This window comes from Rattus norvegicus, chromosome 10 (genome assembly GCF_036323735.1).
Source record: "Rattus norvegicus strain BN/NHsdMcwi chromosome 10, GRCr8, whole genome shotgun sequence".
Taxonomy (NCBI): domain Eukaryota; kingdom Metazoa; phylum Chordata; class Mammalia; order Rodentia; family Muridae; genus Rattus; species Rattus norvegicus.
In genome coordinates, this window is record NC_086028.1 from 74,764,665 (window position 1) to 74,785,310 (window position 20,646).

The 20,646-nt window shown below is 44.2% G+C and overlaps 1 protein-coding gene across 6 annotated transcripts in view; it reads right to left on the minus strand.

Annotated features, from left to right (window-relative positions):
- The window catches only part of Ankfn1 (ankyrin-repeat and fibronectin type III domain containing 1), a 388,671-nt gene that overhangs the window by 53,381 nt on the left and 314,644 nt on the right, over window positions 1–20,646 (minus strand). For all 6 annotated transcript variants that reach the window (XM_039087383.2, XM_039087381.2, XM_039087379.2 and 3 more), the window contains exons 8-13: window positions 19,466–19,563; window positions 15,932–16,022; window positions 10,266–10,373; window positions 4,523–4,622; window positions 3,986–4,118; window positions 3,362–3,478 (exon numbers count right to left, since the gene is read on the minus strand). In XM_039087383.2, the coding sequence (XP_038943311.1) occupies window positions 3,362–3,478; window positions 3,986–4,118; window positions 4,523–4,622; window positions 10,266–10,373; window positions 15,932–16,022; window positions 19,466–19,563 (647 nt within the window). The remainder of the gene's footprint in view (window positions 1–3,361; window positions 3,479–3,985; window positions 4,119–4,522; window positions 4,623–10,265; window positions 10,374–15,931; window positions 16,023–19,465; window positions 19,564–20,646) is intronic.

Below are 20,646 nucleotides of genomic sequence, written 5' to 3' on the forward strand. Positions count from 1 at the left end.
TTCTTTCCTTCCTATTCTCTCTCTCTCTCTCTCTCTCTCTCTCTCTCTCTCTCTCTCTCTCTCTCTCAAAAGAGAAGTCTTACCATGTAGCCCTTGCTGGCCCAGGACTTGCTATGTAAATCAGGTTGGCCTTGAACTCACAGGCCTATGACTACCTCTTGAGTGTTGTGATTAAAGGCGCATGCTACCATACACAGCTTGATAGGTTTCTAGTAGGTTGAATAAGAAAGCAATAACAATCACCCTGGTTTTCCTCCTTGGTATAAAAATGCTTTGGGTAGCATTTGTCCCCTTGGGCCTAAAGGAGAAATAGATCCTGACAATACCCATCACGCTATGTCAGGCAAACCGGACTCCTGCTGCCCCTGCCTGGAGAGGTGGAAGGAGACCAATGTGGTGGTTAGCAAGAGGACGTCTAGTCAGAAGACCTCCGTGACTAGCTATTAGCTGTAGCCAGGAGGCTCCGTTATTAAAGACCTTCAGTTTGAGATGGCATGAAAAGTTAAAGAAAAGTCCCCAGAGGGGACTAGAAAAAGTGAAAATTGATATTGCTTTTTCCTACTTGAAGAAGTAAGACTGAGTACCACCACCATTGCTCTCCAGTTCTTGCTTATTTCTGCGAACTGTGGAGGAGGGATGTCTGATGTAAAATAATCTGCACTGTCTTTCCAGGATTAGTATTTTAGATTCCTCTCTGTGTGGAGGAGGAAGCTTCCCAGGAAGGAATCTTCCAGAGAGGACAGGCCTCACCAGTCTCCAGACAGAGTGAAGAGTGTGGGCGGGGCTTACTCTCTCTTCAGTCCTTCTCATCGTAACTGACATCCACATCTTGATACTTTTTGCTTAGGTTAGTTAATTTTTGATTAACTAAAATCAATCAACTAATTAACTTTTTGCACATTCCACTTTCTTTTCAAACAAAATACAAAGTTATGTCTTTTCTTTTGAGACAAGGTTTCTCTGTGTAGCCCTGGCTGTCCTGGAACTCCATCTGTAGACCAGGGAACTCTCAGAGATGGGCCTTCCTCTGCCTTCCAAGTGCTGGGAATTTCTTGAGACTGTTTCTCAGAAATGCCAGATTGTAGCCCCACTTTCCCTCCCCCCAAACACCCTGGAGTTCCCACACTTGCAGTCCCATCACACAGGTAAGGAGCCCCAGCTTTGTAGCAGTGTCAGCCTCGATAACTGTTGTCCTGCCAGTGCAGTGTTCGTTAGAGGTATGGTAGTAGAGCTGATGTGGGAAAGAGGAGTTTGGTGAAGAAGGATGTAAGTAATTCAAGAAAGTTAGCATGAGGAATGAAAAGTGATTGGTAGCTGAAAGGGTATCCGGGGGCACTTTAGGCATGGGGTTAACCTGAAGCGAGTTTTTTTAAATAAGATTTAATCTTTATTATTTTAAATTACATATATGCGTCTGTGTGAGGGTCTATACACACGAATGCAGTGCCCATGAGAGGCAGAAGCAATGGGTCCACCTGTACCTGGAGTCGCAAGTCGTTACTGGCCACCTGATATGGGTTTAGGGGACAAGGTCCTCTGCAAGGGCAATAAGTGCTCTTCATCAGCGATCCATCAACCTCTCCAGTTTGAGAGGAGTATTTTAAAATGCAGAGAGAAGAGATGAGACTCAGAGCATGTGCGGCTGTGGAAACTTTTAGTTGGGGGGATGAGGCCAGATACTGTAGGAACAGGCGGGGAAAAGAGAAGGCGAGTGTCTGGGAAGCTTCTGAAGATTCAGTGGTGGAAAACCCTTCTTATCGTTTGGAGAATTAGTGAGATGGTCACCTGTTAGCAGGATGAAGAGTGTGGGGGCTGGGAAGGAAGGCAGAGGAATGAAGAAGATATTTTGAATAGTCCTTTATAGCATGAGAAGGCAAGTCACTACAGAAACGCAGTGGGGTCATTAGATACCATCATCCCAGGTAAGAATGGTGGCTACGTGCAAAGTCGGTCTTTTTCATGCATCATATGTTCTGCTTCTCTCAGAAATCCATGCGAAACTACTGTAGTGTAGACATGTTGGGTAGATCCAGGCTTATGTATTTTTTTTTTCTGAGAGAAAAGTCTAGAATATTTTCAAGGAGTGAATGTGATGTACCAGGACTCTCAGCTTGGTAAAGAGGGAAACAGTCTCAAAAGACGGTGGGATCAGATGTTTGGAGTCGGGAGTGAGGAAGCCCAGGAGTGCTCTGGTGAGGGTTTGACAGGCTCATACTAGCTATCATGGTGTCCGTCAGCATCTGTAGCTACAGGAGTAGCTCGCAACAGCCTGTTCTTCTCAGGTTGCTGATAGTACATAGAAGTCTTCAGGGAAGACTCTAAGAAGCACGCCACAAAGAATTTTGCTTGAAATCCTAAGGTTGGCCAGTCTCTGTTCAGGCCTATCCCAGCTGTACTATGGGCTAGTGAAGGCGCTGAGCCTCAAGGAAATGTTCTTCATCTTAAAGAAAAAACGATTTGGAAGATGGTGCCATAGTCCAACCAAGTGGGTGGGGTGGGTTAGTGATGAAAGGAGGGGGCTCGAAATTTAGCTCCAACACCATAGTCCGGATCCAAGAACTTCTCTTTAAGTTGTTGGAGGAATTTCTCAAACAAGAGTAAACTGTAATGAAGAATACTACAAAAATCTGCAAATCCACTGAGGACATGAGACAGTTAAGGTCTGTCGCAAAGAAGTATGCCAAGGGGGACAAATGTAACCTTTCCTAGCAACATGTAACTGTTATGAGGTAAGAGGGCGAATTGTTACTATTGCAGGGATTTGAAGGAGAAATTTTTGCTATTGAAAGTGGGAGAGGAGTTAGAAGAGTTTTTAGGAACCCTTTTTCCTATCCTGGTGGCTGTGGGCTTGCTGGCCAAATGCAGCTTACTCTCCCATTATGTAAATTTCTAGAGAGGAGAAGAGACAACTCTAGGTAGAGTTGCACCACTGACAGAGGCTCAAGGTTCTCTTAAGGACCTCAGCTTCATACACATGCACAGGCTTAACAGAAGCTGCCCTAAACCCCTGCTGCTCTCTGATCCCCTCCAAATCCTTCTACAAAACAGCCCCGGTCCTTCAGTGATCCGGTCAAACTCCCCTTGTTCTACAGGCAATGAAAATGCATCCTCGAAGAAGACCTGAGTTGGCCGATAAAATATCAAATGGAGAATTCCGATTTCCTCACTCTTCGTTTAGGATTCCAAACCCAAAGTCCACCATGAGTAGGCACACAATGCTCAACTTGTCCAGGAAGCCTTTCTGTGGCCAGGGATCTGAAAAGGGACGAGCCCCCCTCCCCCTTCTCCTTTTCAGGCAGGATTGCTGACTGGGCACTTGCAGTTTGGAGACACTTTCCAGAGCTCAAGCCGGGGCCCTCACCTGTAGCTGGGCCGTGGCGGCAAGCATCTTCTGCCGAGTTTGCAGCACTGTGGATGAGGACATGGAGATGGGCACACTTTGCCTTAGCCACCTGATGTCTTCCCACATACAAGACAGCTGCAAAAGAGGTCACAAGGTCAGATCATCGTCCCAGCCAGCAAATGATTTAGGTTGTGGCATCAAAGCAAAGAGGGGGGGTGGAGTAGGGGTGGGGAGGAGGAAACCTGACCCCCCCTGATATTTGTTCTCCTCTCCATTTTCAGATACACACACACGAAACAACTTTTTGATCTCTGTCCAATTGGAAAAAGATCTGAATACTAATGAAATAGTCAGATCTACATTTTAGCCTTTGCCAAATGATCCCATAACTCTGAACAGTGGAGACACAATCTGACAGGATGCACGCTTCTTTGCTTTGAAAACTCAGTAGAGACACTGCTTTGGCCTTTAAGAGAAAAATGACATGGGGCATACTGGGGCCGTACGGGATCTTCGAGATAATTTACTCCCATCCTCAAACTTTGATCGTGAGAAACCCCTCAACTAAAGTTTCAGAGATTTATGTGCATTAACCCTGGTGCAAAACAGGGAAAGAAAAAATGAAACGAGAACTCAGTGTACCTTCATGAACCACAGAAAATCTTGTGTAATAGAACTGGTGTGAGAGTCATCTATTTCAACGATTGGAATTTGGTCTTCATTGGTGACTAACATATTGTCTTTATAAAAAAATATAACGGCTATGTAGAGTCCTCTGCAGAGAAAAAGAGAAAGGAAAAAAAAAGTCTTCAACTGTTTGCTTCTACCAAACCTGAGTCTTAGGAAGTTATCTATATCTATATATCTACATATATGCATATATAATTAACTCTATTATTATATATACATTTATAGCTAAATATATATAATTATATGTATACACATAAAATTAGTTTTAGACATGTTGCAAGCTGAGTTGAAAATAAACCTAGAAACATATTTTTGCTACGTATCGCAAATGTATTGGTTAGAACTTAGAGATTCATATCTTGTCCAAATTCTCGTAAGAATTCATCCCTTTAATAAAAATACAAAATTCCCACTTGGTTTCCACTTAGACCTCCAGCTAGTCCATTCCTGAGATGTTGAGACTTCCTAGACAAAGTGTTTAGGACCCACCGTTTCAAGGTCTTCACAAACTTGTTTGAGGAATGGAATAGGTGCTTCAGGCTCCTTGACACCGACTGCTTTCGGCCTGTGGTTTGCAGTTTTGAGCTTTCTGGAATGTAGAAAGAAGACGCAGTGCAAATTCCACCTGACAGATCAACATTCCTGCTTTGTCTTCCTATCTCCTCCTGGCCTTCCCTTGTCCTTGTGGTCTCACTTCCCAATGTCATTGAGGGCTCCAGCGTATTGAGATACCAATTGCTATGGCCTGAATTGGAAATGACCTAATAGGCTCATGGTTTGTAGTTTGGTCTCTAGCTAGTGGAGCTGTTTGTGGGTGTTGGTGCTTTGTAGGCTTTGGGAGGTGAGGCCTGGCTGGTGGAGGTAACTTACTGGGGCCAGGTCTTTGGGGAAGGGGATTGTCCAATCTGCTCTCTTAGTTTTCCATTCCCTAAAGAGCGAATGCAACAGCAGCTATGCACCTCAGCCTCTATGCTATGAGCTCTTCACCATGCCCTCCCCAAACCATAAAATAAAGCAAGACCTTCTTCCTTTAAGCATTTTCTGCCTGGTCTTTTGTCAAAGCGTTGTGTTGTAAAAGTCACTAATATCCCAGTAGCTGACTCAGTGAGCAACTTCTTCACAAATGCTGGAGGTGAGCAATATTTATAACCGAGGGAAAGCATGTAGGGCCTTCTGTTTATACTCTCAGGGTAAGTACTTTATTATCAAGTAAGAGGAAAAGAGAGGGAATGAGTTCCTTCTCATCCCCAGCCTCTGACAGCTGGTTCTCTAATAGTCACCACTCCTCAATCCTTCCAAAGTTTGCCTTGTTAGTTTATATATCCAATTGGATTTTTTCCTTATAGGATTAGTATGAGTGCATTACAGAAGGTCTGGAGCATAGGAAAAAGAAAGAAGAGGAGCAGATTTACTCAATGTATCCCATCACTTCATAAAACTATAGTTAGCAATCTAGGGTAGTCATGCCTAGTATGTACAGTTACTTATGAAAATGTCTGAAGGTCCTGGAGAGACCAGCCTCAAACAATAGATCTACCTTACAGCTCCTGCTCAGGAAACGTTACAGAAGATGGGGCAGAGACTGCAAGAGTATTAGGATGTCTGCTTTGAAACAGTCTGTCTTAGAAATTACTACATAGACAAACCAGAAACAATGACAACATCAATGAACATGTTCACATGAAAAGGGGGACGTTTCTTGAGGTCCACCCCTAGAGAAAGATCTATGGGAAATGCTGAAACCCCCAGTGGACCACTGAAAAGCAACCTGGTTCACCCCACATGCTCCATGGTTCCCATGGGAAAAAGGAACATAGGCAGGTAAAACCAGGAGTTTCTCAAATCTGCTTTAAAAATCAGACTTCTAGATCTTCCTCTAGATAGACAAAAAAAATCTTTCCTACTCTAGGTGAAAGTTAACAGCTTATTCTCTGGGAAAGAAAACAAACACAGATCAATGGGCCACAAAAGCAAAGCCTCTGAAGGAGACAGGGAGACCTCAGTGGCAATAGGAAATGGGATGATGGCGCTGATGCTACTAGATATTATGAAAACTGGCAGCTTAAATGGAAGTTGTCATATATTAACATTTACCCATTCTGCTCTCAGAACACACATGCTGAAAGTTATACTCTCTAGGGAGGATCCCAGAAGAAACATCTCTGGAGAATTTCACAGAGATTACACCCACAGATTATGCCATTGGTGATTTCCCAATGAAAGCGTGACACAAGTTCACCTGGCAGTGAAGCCCGTGAATAAAGTTCCTTCCTTGTCCGTGTCCCCACTGGCTATTGATCTCTCATCTTTTAAATCTGAGCAAATACTGAAGGTTCATTAGGCAGCTCAGAAATAGATTCACCAGAAAACACAAGGCCCAAAGTCAGGGAAAAGAAAAAGTTTGAAGGAAGACGAAGTAGAAACTTCTAGTTTCTCCGGAAAGTCAGTTATGTCAAATGATGTTTCGCTGGGGCACACAGGTGAAAGGATGTCTTGCTAAAGCAGACTCGTGAAAGAATGTTTCCCTGAAGCAGACACTGTTGAAAGGATGTTTTGATACAGCAAACATGTGAAAGCACATTTGATAAAGGAGTATCAATATGACCCCACAGCCAGTGGGAGAAGAGCACCGAGCCTTGGTTTGGTTTGCTCCACTTAGCTATTCTTTGATAAAGACACAAATATATTGGTTGGCCTTACAAAGCATGGTTGAGCTCAATTTGTGATAACACCGCCATTGAGAGAAACTCACCCAAGAACTGCTTGTGAGGTGCCTGTGGCAACTTGCTGCTTCTGCAGCCTCGCCTCAGGCTGGTTGGCAAGCTTTGCAGTTCCTTCAGGATTGAACTACAGCTGCTGGTTCGTGCCTGGTGTCTGCCTGCTGAGAAGTCTGGACTGTAGCTGCCAGTTTGTGTGTGGTGTCTGCCTGGTGAGAGGACTGGTCTACAGCTGCTAAATTGTATTTGGTATTTGCTATGGGACTGAACACTAAGGACAGTAAAGCTCGCCCCAAAGAACTGTTGCTGAACAAGTCCACTTCTCCCATATCCTAGTAACTTTTCTTTTCCACCACCTCTGCGGGGTTAGAGAAGAGGTTGAACCCTTATTAAAAGTAGATTGCAAAAATTTATACCCACAGGAGGCTGTGTTGAGAAAAATAAAACATGGAACAAAGTGGAGCTTGCCAGTAACATTCTGAGAGACGAGATGCTGAACTCGGATAACAGCAGGGATTATTAATTTTTTAATAGTAGAACGAAGTGCATTGAGAATTTAAAATGTTATCGGAAAGAAAAAATGTTATCAGCTACTTAAAAAAAAAACCAGCAGAGGGCTTAGAAAATGCAAGTGATAATTTTCTTGAGAAAGCGGAGCAAAAGGGGGTCAGGACAGAAAGTCATCGAGGGGACCATTCAGGGAAATTGGAGGAACTGGGCTAGGCATGGTGCTACACAAGCTGAAATCCCAGCACTGAAGAGGTTGAGGGAGGAGGATCATGGTGAGTTTAAGGCCAGCCTGGTCTGCATTGTGAGTTTCCAAATCAACCAGGGATACATGCTGAGACCTTACCTTAAAAACAAAGATTGGGGGTGGCAAAAGAAAGCAAGGATATTCGTTAAAATATTTTAACCTCTAACTAACCAGAGTTCTAGTAGGAAAGAAGAGGAGGGGCAATAAAGCTCCAACAGAAGGCATAGATGTCCATATAGAAAGGCCTTGAAAGGCCTTGGTAATGACTGGTCAGGGCTCGGGGAGGAGTACAGATGCTTTTCTATTGCTTCAGCACTGGAGGCTGCTGGGTATTGGCGAGTACCCCAGCTCCGTACACTGGAGTCACCCCTCATGCTTTAATGCTACCATGTGCCAGTCGATCGCTGTGGATGGAGAGTGGCACCGTTTTCTCCTTGCAAGAACAATAGCTGAAGATGAACTAGAGTTTGGGAAGGGCTTTGGCTATGCTGGGTGTATTAAACCCATTAAACCCATCACCTCTTGGCAACAGGGCAGGTTACATAGCCTGACTTTCTGATGAAGAAGCTGTGATCAGGGCTAAGTTAAATGCTCTTCCCCAAACTCTAAATGGTAGAACTAGTCTTTGCTTTTCCTTTTTGCCAAGTTTATAAAGGTTTATGTCCCCAGTAAACTACACTATCTCCATGTAACTGAATATTCAAAACAACGGCTTTGTACCTCCCCATGAGCAATCTTCACACAATCTCTGCTTGCCCTTTGAAATGCAGAGTTAAGTTGAATGCATCTTCGAGGCATTGCTTTTTGTCTGAGGCAATTTATTTTATCCTGTTGGGTCACAGGTCAACCTTTCCCAAAGTTTATACCACAGAATACTAATTCTATGGCAAAGTTTTTTTATTTTATGGCCGAAGAATCTGGAAAAGGCTTGTCTGATCAAATTTGCCAGGTTCTTTATGTCAGCCTTTAATATTCTGATGTCTAGTTCCCATTTCCACCAGAGGGATGAAGAATTTGGCGCCTCCTAACCTAACCTGATCTGAGCTCTTGAGCTGAGCCTCTCGCATGGTCTGTGTTGTTTCAGTGCCCAGCATACACTTCAACAGATTCAAAACTGTCCCTTCTGGGGGAGGTCCCCTTTATTCCTTAGCTGCACCACTCCTAATATGTGTACAGCTATGGTTGGGGGAGGGGTGTGTGCATGTGTGATAAGAGTTGAATGGAAACTATAGAAATAATCGGGCTATCCAGGAAATCATTTCTTGGTTACTGGATGGTAATCATATAGTTCTAGGGAGAGCTTCTGAATCCTTAGTAATAATGCAAATCAAAAACCAATACAATCAATCCGGGGCAGCTTCAGCTCCCTTCCTAAGAATATCAAACACAAAGTGGCTATGGGTTGAAAAGAACACCTGTCCCATTCTTAGATTACCATGCTTCCAGACAGGAGCCAGTAGGCAGGGGAGCACGGGAGAGGGAGAAAAGAGAGGAACCCAGGTGACACCCAACGTGATTAAATGAACCCAGGAACCCAGAACTGAATGGACCCTGGTCAGTGTAGAGTGTTGCAGGCCTCCTTTTGTGGGGTGTATTGGGAGGAGATATCCAATTTTCTCAGAGTCCCAAGAATGTAAAATCCACTTGGGGTTTCTTCTCCAGCTGCTCTCGGACGTCTTTACATCTCTCGAATGAGCCACTCATTAGAAAAACACCATTTTCTTGCAAACACTTGTCCTCATCTCCAGCTAGAGCCAACGTCTCTGAAGGGCCCTGTTGTCAGAGCTATAGAGTAATTGGGAAACTTTTCGCTAATGCGAACTGTGATTTATGTCTCGTCTAAACAGCAAGCGCAGCTTCTTAGCCTGGGCCATGGGTGTTTTACCCAGCTGGCTCAGCAGTGCCCCGAATCTAGGGAGCACAGAGTAGTTGGAGATCTGATGGGAGCATGGAAAATGAAAACTTTATGGAGGCTTTAATTCTCCAAATAAAACTAAGTGCCTCTTCCACGAATCATTACACAGATCAGAAACCTGACCCTGTCCCATCTGAGCAGCCCAAGCAACAGAGAAGCTTTTAAAAGCATCGCAACAGTCTCTGGGTGAAGTGGGGCTAAAATGGATGGGAGGTGAGCTCTAACTCCCGTCCAAACACTGGAATGGAGAAAGGCTAAAGTTCAAGGTGGGATGAAAGTTCAGGGGGTCAAAAGCGAGGCACTGCAGGACGGGTTGGACATGGCACCACAAGTCCCAGGCCCACGGCTTGGCATTCTGACCTTGGGCGTATCAACTCGGCCTCCCTTGCAATGGCTAACGTGAGGATGAAATTTTGGCATGGTGGACGTGAAGCAATTTTAGCAACTGATGTGAAAGCCTTTTCTTTGGTTGTCATCGTTGGAGCCCCCTCTATGATGCTCGGGGGTGAAATGTTGAGGGAGTTTGTCGCGTAGGGTCCACAGAGGAGGATGGTGGAGGGCCAGTTCAGAGAGAACAGTAGCAGAAGCCTCCCCCCCCCTTTTTTTTACTTCCCTTGTGCTTATTTTCAAGCTTTTTGTGTTCTCCGCAAAAAGGGGAGGAAAGGAGAGGGAAGGCTCCGTGGAACGGTTAAAGCAAGATAGTGCTGTAAAGTGATTCCAGATGTACAAATATTAATATCTCTTTCTCCCTGATGAATGGGAAGGTATGACCGAGCTAGGAAACTGCTAAAATTACCGGCGCCACTGAGACCTCAGCCGATGGCCCAGCACAGATTTTATCCTTACCCCTGCAGCTGCAATGCTGATGAAGGGCTCGGACCTGCTGCAGCAGGCTCTCCAGAACCTCGCTCTGTCCCTTGTGTCTGGGCTCTCTGTTGTCATAGTCTTTCCAGTCTATTGAACAAAAGAAACAAACAGAGGGACATTTGAAAGCCAAGGCAGCCTCTGCCCCGCCTTGCCCGAGGTGCTGGGATTTTGTGTTCGCTACCCGCAGGCTCCGTGGATGAAGCACCCAGCGCACGCAGAACTGGCAGGCGAGGCCGCGGGTTTGGGAGCTGCCATTGTTCAGAGCCTTGTGCAAAACAGTAATTGTGGTTGGCTTCTTGTGTTGGGGCAGTTCGGGGGCAGGAGAAAATGATACTCGGGAGCCAAAAGAAACAGGGAATTTGGAAGTCCAATATCTCCTCTCCTAGCCCTCCCTCCCTCCCTTAGCATCCCCTGTTCTGATCAGTAAGAGCCCCGTTTACCTCTTCACTCAGCACCCCAAGTTTCGACTGGATTTTCCCAGTAGGAAAGACGGGCGGGAATGTGCAGACTAGATGAAATCCACAGTCCCAATGCTTTTATTGTAGGTTTCACACTTTTGGCCAAATTGACATTTCTTTCCAAGGAAAGAGCCCACGTCAGATGCCAAGAAATGGAAATCTACATTTTGCTCTAATGAATGTCTGCTTTGGTTAGCTGGCACAGCAGGCCTTGCACAGAGCCCGGGCCACCACCACCCTGTCTGCAAAGGGTCTAAATATACAGTATTAGCTTACATGGCAAATTTAAATTGCAGTCCCCACTGAGCTTTTCTCCTCCTATTTTCATTCCATTTGGCTATAATGATATCAAGAGTAATAACTCATATGGGACTAATGTCAAGATTGCAGTTCTGCTGTCTGCAGCTCTCTGGCTTTCCCCAGCAGGTCAGTCACTTCTCTGTCCATCCCGGCTCCTATTTTACCCATTCTATCTCCCTCCTCTGGTTTTCCTTTCTGAACATTTCAAAAGCCACGGCTTCAAGTACGTCCCTGTGAAGGTTAGGTCACTGCACCTCGGAGAAGCCAGTCTGCCCTCAGTTCCCTCCCTGACAGAACTGTTGAGAGTACGGTCTTCTGCATTCAGAAACTCAAGTACTTCACGGCAGCTAGATCACAGTGGCTCATGTAAGGCCTCAGGAAATATATATATATGTTCTGGAGGGACCTCATTGGTGATCAGCTAAGCCCAGAGAGGGTTCAAGTTAGACCAGGCAGTGAAAGGTAAAGTTAGGTCATGGGATCCACTCCACCCCAATGTGAGCATTGTCTCTTTCTGTTGCCCAGTTCACTGAAGGTAAGCCCTTTCTATCGACAGGGCCTTCATTCCCTAATTTGAAAAATGAAGATGGTGTCTGTCTCACGAGAGGTTTATGAGGACGAAATGAGAACTATATTAGGGATCTGGCACAATGCCTGTCCCATGTCAGACATTCTGTAAACAAGGCTTGAAGGGCCGTTCAGTAGGGAAACACCAGTTTTTACCCCCAGCTGATGATTATCTAGGGAGAAAGGGGCCTCGTAGATCTTCAAGTCCCTCTGCCTTCTCGTTCTCTCCTACGTATTGTTCTTCATTTTACCTTGAGGAAGATGAAGCCGAAACATCCCTTCCCCATTCCAGCCCTGTCTGTCAGCTCGGTGGCCCCCGCCAGCACTGCGGTATGGTCTAGTGACCTTGTCTGTAGTGTCCACGCCCATTTCATTACACGGTGCACAGTTATATTTTCCTTTGGGCAAGAGAGTTAGATCTTAGTTGGAGTTTGTCTGTTGGGGCTTAGTTGTGGTCAACTCTGGAGACGAAAGATTGGCACAGGTGCCTTTTGTAGACTCTGTTCCTTGTGGGCAGGAGCCACGACTGGGCTTCCATTTGCCTCATGTTTGTCCTCTGCAAAGTCAGTTTTTTAAACTCATTTGGGGCATGAGATTGAAAAGAAAGAACGTGAGTCAAGTAGCATCGCTGGCACACAGGAAATGCTCGTTATACCACTGGCGAGGCATTGGGAGTGCATGTACGAGGGTGTTCAGGAAGGCTGGCACATTTGCAGTTCAGGGCAAGAGCTGCCAGAGGCCTTTAGAGCATTTATGGCATGACTTGTATCTGGACACAGAATAAACGTTACCCTCACGGACTCGCACGAGTCATCGTTGCTGTGGTGGGAGGCCTACCTCTCAAGTGCCCGTGGCACAGTGCGGGTGAGCAGGAGCCTGTGCTCACGGAACTCTTCTGGATGGCTGGGTTAGCACACACACCTCAACTTGCTACTGCGTTCTATTGAGTCTTAATGCTGTCATCGGTAGAGGGGGCGGAGTGGGGACCGGTGGAATGGGCCTCAGCTTTTCAGCTTAGCCCTATTACATTGGAGGTGGGCTGGCTCCGATGACTTTACGATACGTAAGGAACTTGCGAACGCTCAACTGCAGCCCAAGCGAGCACTGAACAATGCCAACATTTTGGAAAGAATGAGGGTTTTTTTTTCCCTTTCTTTCTTTCTTTTTTTTCTCACAGATGTTTGGAAAGTTCTGATGACTACACAAAAAATAGGAGACTTCAGGGATGAGGGAGAAAATTGAAAATATATTAAGAAATAAGGGACCTGACAGGAATAAACTTTGCATGGTAAGAAAAGAGCAGATTGTCCCACATAATACAGCTCACTGTTCTGGTAATGAGACACTTCAGTCACAACACAATGCAGAGCTTACACTCACTGGCCATATCAAGGCTTTCCTGATCGTAACTCAGACAAGCCTGTCTGGGTGCTTTTCTCTTATTATGTACTGTACCATATAACATAAGTCTATAAAAACACATTAAGGCCTTTTGTAAAAATGTAAAAAAAAGTTTTATAGCTTACTGGAACATATTACCAAATTTCCAATTACTCTGTCATGTTAGAGTACATTGTCCTCTAGTAAATATCTAAACACTGATACATGTTACATCACAATGTCATAGTCTGTTTATAAATAGAATGAGAGTGTTTTTATATTGTTCTTTCCAAGTGATATGGCATGTTTACCGCAACTCTAACCATATGTGAAGCCTTCGGTTCTTTGCCAGCTCCCTTGCTAATCAGACCCACTGCTTTAGAAAGCGTTGCTATTCACTACGCTAATTACCAATACATAAACCACTCCTCTAAGCCCCGAACAACCGTTCTTGTCATTCCAGAGAGAGGTCTACACATGGGGTCCGAACTGAATGTGTGGCTTATAGAACCCCAACATTTGAGCTTTAGAAGTTAATGCCTCATATGAATTTGTGTGGGAGGTGCCTTTGGAATCAGTTTCCCCTCCTGTGTTTCCATGGTAACAGGCTAATATGTGTGTGTGTGTGTGTGTGTGTGTGTGTGTGTGCTTCTATTGTTCCACCTCTAATAATACACACACACCTGCCATTTTCAATGGGATTGGTTCCTTAGTCTTAGTCTTGCAATTCCCAGTGCGTGTTTCTGATAATTCTTCAGCGATGGAAATGTTCAAACAAGACTAACGATGAAATCATCAAATGAAAGGGGAATCAGGGGCCTTGGAGTGCACTGGCATTGGTGGTCCAAGATGGTCCAAGGCTGTGTATATCCTGCAGGACCACTCAATGCTACTGGAGGAGGTAGGCCTGGTTGACTGGCCTTCAGCCTACTCCTCTGCTTGATAACAGGGCTCTAGTTCCTGTAGGAGACATGGAAGGGTCTTGACAAAATTCAGGTTTGGCTCACAGTTCAGCTCTGTGCCGGTGACGTGACCTCAGAGAAAACTGCCATCTGAATTACAGTTCAGAAAGCTGGAGTCCGTAAATATGCCTCTATGTTAAGAGCTCCGTCATCATCAAAGAGATCAAGGCTCCCGTATAAAGTTCTTAGGGTAATGCCCTGAACTAATGAGTGTTACAAAGGTTATCTCAGATGATGATGATGTTACAGACGATAATGACAGTGGTGCTATCCACAAGGCAGTAAGGAAGATGTGGGACTTCTGTGAGGGTAAGGAGAGACACTGCACGTAAAGCTCAAAATTTATCACCTGATTCATAGTTTGTCTTGGGTAAAAGGTTGTCGGAATAGTTGAAAAAAAAATCCAGAAAGCACATAAACTCATAACTTAAGTATCTACTCTTAAAGTAAGTGTGTGTTGTGTGTTGTATGTGTGTTGTGTGTTGTGTGTTGTGTTGTGTGTGTGTGTGTGTGTGTGTGTGTGCGCGCGCGCGCGCGCGCGCGCGCGTGTGTACATGTGTAGGCCAGAGATGAAACTTGGGCATCTTCCTTAGTTGCCTTCTATCTTGGTTTTGGAGACAGGATCTCTCACAGAGTCTGGACTTTGCTAGGCTGCCCAAGGCTCCTTCTGTTTCTGTCCCCACAACGGAACTGGCATTATAAAACCATACCTGGCTTTCTTGTGTGGGTTTTGGGGATCCAACACAGGACTCCTTGCTTGAACTTTACCAAGTCAACCATCTCCTCAGTCCTCTGAGGGATAAATTTTGATAGTGATCTAGACACACTCTAGGTAATTATAGGTAAAGTAATGGTTAAATGAATCGAGTTTCTACATCATCATCATCATCATCATCATCATCATCATCATCATCATCATCATCATCATGGCTGTAGTGTAGGATTGTTTTTACATCCCTCCACAATGGGTTTTACATATTTTTTAGTGATTGATCATCCTTGGCTCTTTATAATGGATGCCAGTAATCTACACTTCACCATTACACTAGTAAAGGGCATTTGTTTTCTTTGCTACACATGATATTTAGCAGTTATTAATAAACTGCTCCAGCGCATGTTTTGTGCAGAATTGTTTATCTGCATCTTTGTTTCCTTGAACCAGCTCCCAAGACGTATGAAGTGAGGCAGAGGGCGATAGGTGTTCCACAAATGATTAGGCAGGTCTCACTCTTACAAGACACGCACGGCAGGCCTCTTGGCTATGACGTTAGTAACTTTTTGAAAAGATGAAAATACAGCCCAGAGTGCTGGGCTCCTCGTAAAGAAGGGTCTGCTCTTTTGTCTCTCCGAAGATGTTTGTTCTTGTTAATTAAATTTTCTGGTTATACCAAACAGGGGGTTATGACAAACACACCAGGCATAAATTATTACTCTTCAAATGACTGGAAGAGGTCTTTGCTGAGTTTCTCGGCCACCACTAAAAATGTTAGACACTGTATTTGTGGCAGGGTAACTTGATTTAAAAAAGAAAAAAGCGTTTCTTTTGGCTAAATGTCGTTAAGTAGGAGGAGCTTGATTTCATTCTCTAGGATGTCAATGTGATGTATTCACTGCAGGCAAGGGAAGGAAGCCAAACACTAAAACGGGCTGGCCACTCAGTGTCTTCTCCATCCCCACCAAGCCCTGGCGAAGGATATGATTCAAACCCATTCTACAGATGGTGAGTTGAAGCTGAGCTTTTCAGTAAACCTCCAAAGGGTACAACTAACGAAAGACACTGTTGTTAGCAAACTGTTGGGTGTCAACTGCCCCCTTCTCTCCTGTGAGCTGCCTTCCTATGAGCATTTCTACAGAGGGGATTACTCCTTCTGTGGCCCAGCTGCTGCTCTGAGAGGCCGTGGGGGAGGGGAGCTGGCAGGGACACCTAAGGCCTGGAGTAGCTGAGTATGTTGTCATCCTGGAGGTAGTTACCACCTACTGGAGGGGGAGGCACACACTGGCGTGGTGGTCTGAGCTGGTCCCCATCCTTTCATGTTGTAAGCTGAGACTTGAACAAAATACTGTTGGCCCTGCAAAGAATTGAAAGGGGACACTGCATCAGGCGTTACGAGTCATCACATTTGAAGGCTTCTCTTAGTCTCTGTGTACTTTCTAGAATTCATAATTGGAATATCATAGTCATTTTTCCTGATTCCCAGTGCTCCCCTTTCTCCTCCCTCTCTCCCTCCCCTCCCTTCCTTTCTCTCTGTCTCTCTGTCTCTCTGTCTCTCTCTCTCTCTCTACACACACACACACACACATATATATTCATTTGTATGTATAAAATATTTTTCATATAGCTTATTCCAATCACAGTTTTCTCTCCCCAGCTCTTAGATCACTACCTTGCCACAAAAAACTTGCCCTTTCCCTCACTTGAGAATACCAACAAACAAGCAAAAAACCAATCAAAATAAAAAATAAATAAAAATAGAAAAAAAACCCCAAAAGTCCAAGAAACACACACACACACACATACACATACACATACACACACACACACAGAAACACACACTCACATACACACACACAGAGACACACACACACACACACAGAAACACACACTCACATACACACACACACAGACACACACACATACACATACACACACACACACAGAAACACACACTCACATACACACACACACACAGACACACACACACACACAGAAACACACACTCACATACACACACACAGACACAGACACACACACACATACACACACACACACTCACATACACACACACACAGACACACACACATACACATACACACACACAGAAACACACACTCACATACACACACACACAGAGACACAGACACACACACACACATACACACACACAGAAACACACACTCACATACACACACACACAGACACACACACACACACAGACACACACACACATACACATACACACACACACAGAAACACACACTCACATACACACACACACAGACACACACACACACAGACACACACACACATACACATACACACACACACACAGAAACACACACTCACATACACACACTCACACAGAGACACAGACACACACACACACAAACAGAAACACACACTCACATACACACACACTCACATACACACACACACACAGAAACACACACTCACATACACACACACAGAGACACACACACACACAAAAACACACACACACATACACACACACACACACACACACACACACACACACACACACCATAAAACAACAAACTCTTACAACCCACATAGTCTTACAAGGCTCAATAGCAACAGCAACCTCCCGCCTCACCTTTTTCTACATATTTTCTCCTCCCTAGAGGCAACAGCCACCAAGCTCCTGCCACTGGTCAAGTTACTTTAGAATATTAGCAAGGTACAGTAAGTGTCGTTGCAGACTAGCCCTCAAAGGCAGGGCGAATCCTTTTCGTGGCTGCATAGTACTTCACGATGAGCCAGTGCCCTCCTTACTCCAACCAGTCCTTCACTTGTGGATTCTGGGATTCTTTCCCAATTGTGCCACAATAAATAGTGCTTCAAGGGACATCTTTTTACTCAGCTGTTCAAGCATGGGGAAAAAAAAACAACAACTTTCTGATGTGACTTCAACTTTAAAGCCACTATTAAAAGAATGGTCTATTTTCTCCAGTATCTTTTTATGGCATTAAGGAGTTGATTTTTGATTACTAATAATTCTTTAAAATGTTTTATATAGCTTTAATGTTTGCTTTGAGGTTTTATTTTCTCCTGTTTTTTTTTTTTTCTTACTTTTTATTTTATTTTCTCTGTGACACCAAAGGGACATTAGAGAAGCCAGGATTGGGTGAATGATTGATTGCTGTAAATGTAAAATGTTTGTATTTTAAAAAGTCTTCATGGAGAGTTTTCTAGGATTTCAATGATCTTGCCTTACCGTATCATGAAGGTGACACCTTTCTCTCTAACATTGAAAATTGGATTTTATGTACGCCAGGGTTATAGGGATGGCCTCGAACTATAAATTCACTTCCAGGCATTTATATGCTCAGGATAATGTCTGTGTTGCTCTCATTGGATGGTGAAGTGGAAAACCCTCGTCCCCAGAGAAGCTAGTTTAGATGTCCGAGAATCTCTCCGTGGAGAGTTTTCCGTTTTTGTCATGATATCACTTTTTCTTTTAGGCAATGGAAATCCTCTGGGGTTCTGCCTGGCCTCCTTCCACCATGCGAGCTACAGTGTTGGAGCCAGTCTTCGGTTGACAGAATCTCTGGGGCCACCCACTTGGGTGGCTTTGTTTGCTCTGGTAATCCACAGTTCTGCTCTCTGCTGTAGACATGCGATTAGGACTAAAAGTCACGATTCTTAGTGGTGACCAAACCACCAAGAATTCTCTTAGAATAAGCTGGACGGCGGCTTTTTAATGCTGGGTTTCAGGACTATATAATACAGATAACTATTCTAATTGGCTAACCTCTAAGAAAACAACAGAAATTTCTGCTGCTCCCATGTGAAAGTCTTAAGATATTAATTATTAGGAATCGGCTTTTAAAAGTTTAAGGTTACATTGAAAGGATCTTGATTAAAATTATACATACATATATAATGTATATACATAGTATGTTACACACATACATATAAATACATATTATATATATATATCTTCTGAATTGTAATTGTTTGAAAAAATTCAGAGTTTTCTTAATCTGAAAAAAAAAACAACTTTCTGATGTGACTTCAACTTTAAAGCCACTATTAAAAGAATGGTCTATTTTCTCTAGTATCTTTTTATGGCATTAAGGAGTTGATTTTTGATTACTAATAATTCTTTAATTATTAGTTGGGTATTTTTATTTTATTTTTATTTTATTTTTTTGCATTTTGGATATTCATTTGTATTTCATAAATAACCAGTATTTGGGTTTAGATTGGTTAAACAAATAAGCATGGCTGGTTCTAGCTTTTCATCCATAGTTGGTTTATGTTCTGTAGAGACTGTACCTCTGCCATGTATACGTTTCTTTTCTGTAGATTCAAGCAGTCTTCTTTTTCCCTCTCCTTTTTAATCAGGGGAAAAGGATTTCTCTCAGGAAATTGTGTGACTCCAATTGATGACTGATCTCAATGAGGAGGTGGGGGTGAGGGCCAGATGAGGCTGTTATTTTTACCATCAGACAGGGAGTCAAAATTGGATCTCCCAGAGCCTTTGATCCCCCTGCAGATTAGACTGTGATCCAGGGAGCAGCCGCTTTCAAGGCTTGCAAGAGGCCAGGCTCTTTCTGATCTCCTCAGAACACGGCAGCTTACAAAGTGGTTCATGCTGTCTGCTCACCCCTTTGTCAGACTCAGATTATGGATACCAGACATATCATGCTTAACGAGTGGCAGTTGTTGCCAGAGGCCCGGGTGTTGGCTGTTGCTTGGGAGAGTAGATTTCTGCTACCGGCATCCCGGGCTAAAGGCAGAGGATGTCAACTCCATCAGGGGGACACCTACCGTGATGAGTCCTGTGATTGTACACCTCAGGGTCTGCAGGTTGTCCATGATGATCTCTCCAGCCAAAGGGGAAAAGTCTTTAGACGTGCTCCATTCCACTGAGGGAGGGGGGGAGAGGGAGGATGGGGCAGGGGGAGGGGGCAAGGGGGGAGAATAAGACAAGATTCAGTTACGTGACAAGCAGTGCTATGAGAAATGCCTCTAACAACCCCCGCCTCCATCCTCGCATAGCTCATAGTGCTCCTTGGATGTTGCTCTTTCCAAGGTCACCTTAAACAAGAAAAAAAAAATGAGCCTCCCCTTCCAGAGAAAAAGAACTCAATCCTCTTTTCTATGCCTTATGAGTTTTTAAATCTTGATACAACTTACATGATATTGTGCATTCATGCCTTTTGTGATGTCTGCAATGTGAGCCGTTATGCATATTAAATATGCATTTGCTAACGACAGGGATGTGTTCTGAGAACTCACTGTTAGGTAATTCCCTTGTGAGAGCATTGCAGACTGTACTTACACAAACCTAAGTCAGCACAATACACTGAGCCATAGCCACTTGGCTCATCTTTTGTTGAAGTGCCAACGGGGTGAATGGTGCTAAGTTTCGTCCGTGAGACCATTGCAATATAAAGACACTGTGTATCTGTTCACACAAGCACACACTCAGGCACATCATAGATAGTAGATCGTTGACCAGAACAATCCAACATATGAGTTGCTGAATGCACATTGCGAACAGATCCTTAGGATACTGATTACTTTCTTAGTCTGACTTGGCCTCCTTTTTTACTGAAAATTCTTTTTCTGGAGTTACAATTCTCATCTCAGATGAAGACACTTCTCTGTTCATTTCCGCATCCAGTGCCTCCTCCTGAAAACACCCTCTTCCTCCAGTGTCTTTTACGCTAACCTCTTCTGCTTCCCTCTCTCAGCCTCCTCTCAACCTTTCTCAGGAGCGTCTCCTGGAGCTGTGGCTAACCTGTCCAGTGCTCTTCTCCTCTGACATCCCCAAAGAAGGTATTCATCCATACTGAAATAAACCAAATTCCAACATCCCACCATACTGTGCGAGTGGATCCTTTCATAGCATCTTCTGCTGGTTCAATGGGCCACAGCCAGGAAGATGAACATCACAGGTGCTAGCTAGGGTCTTACATGACTCTGCATCCAGGAGGGACTAAAAG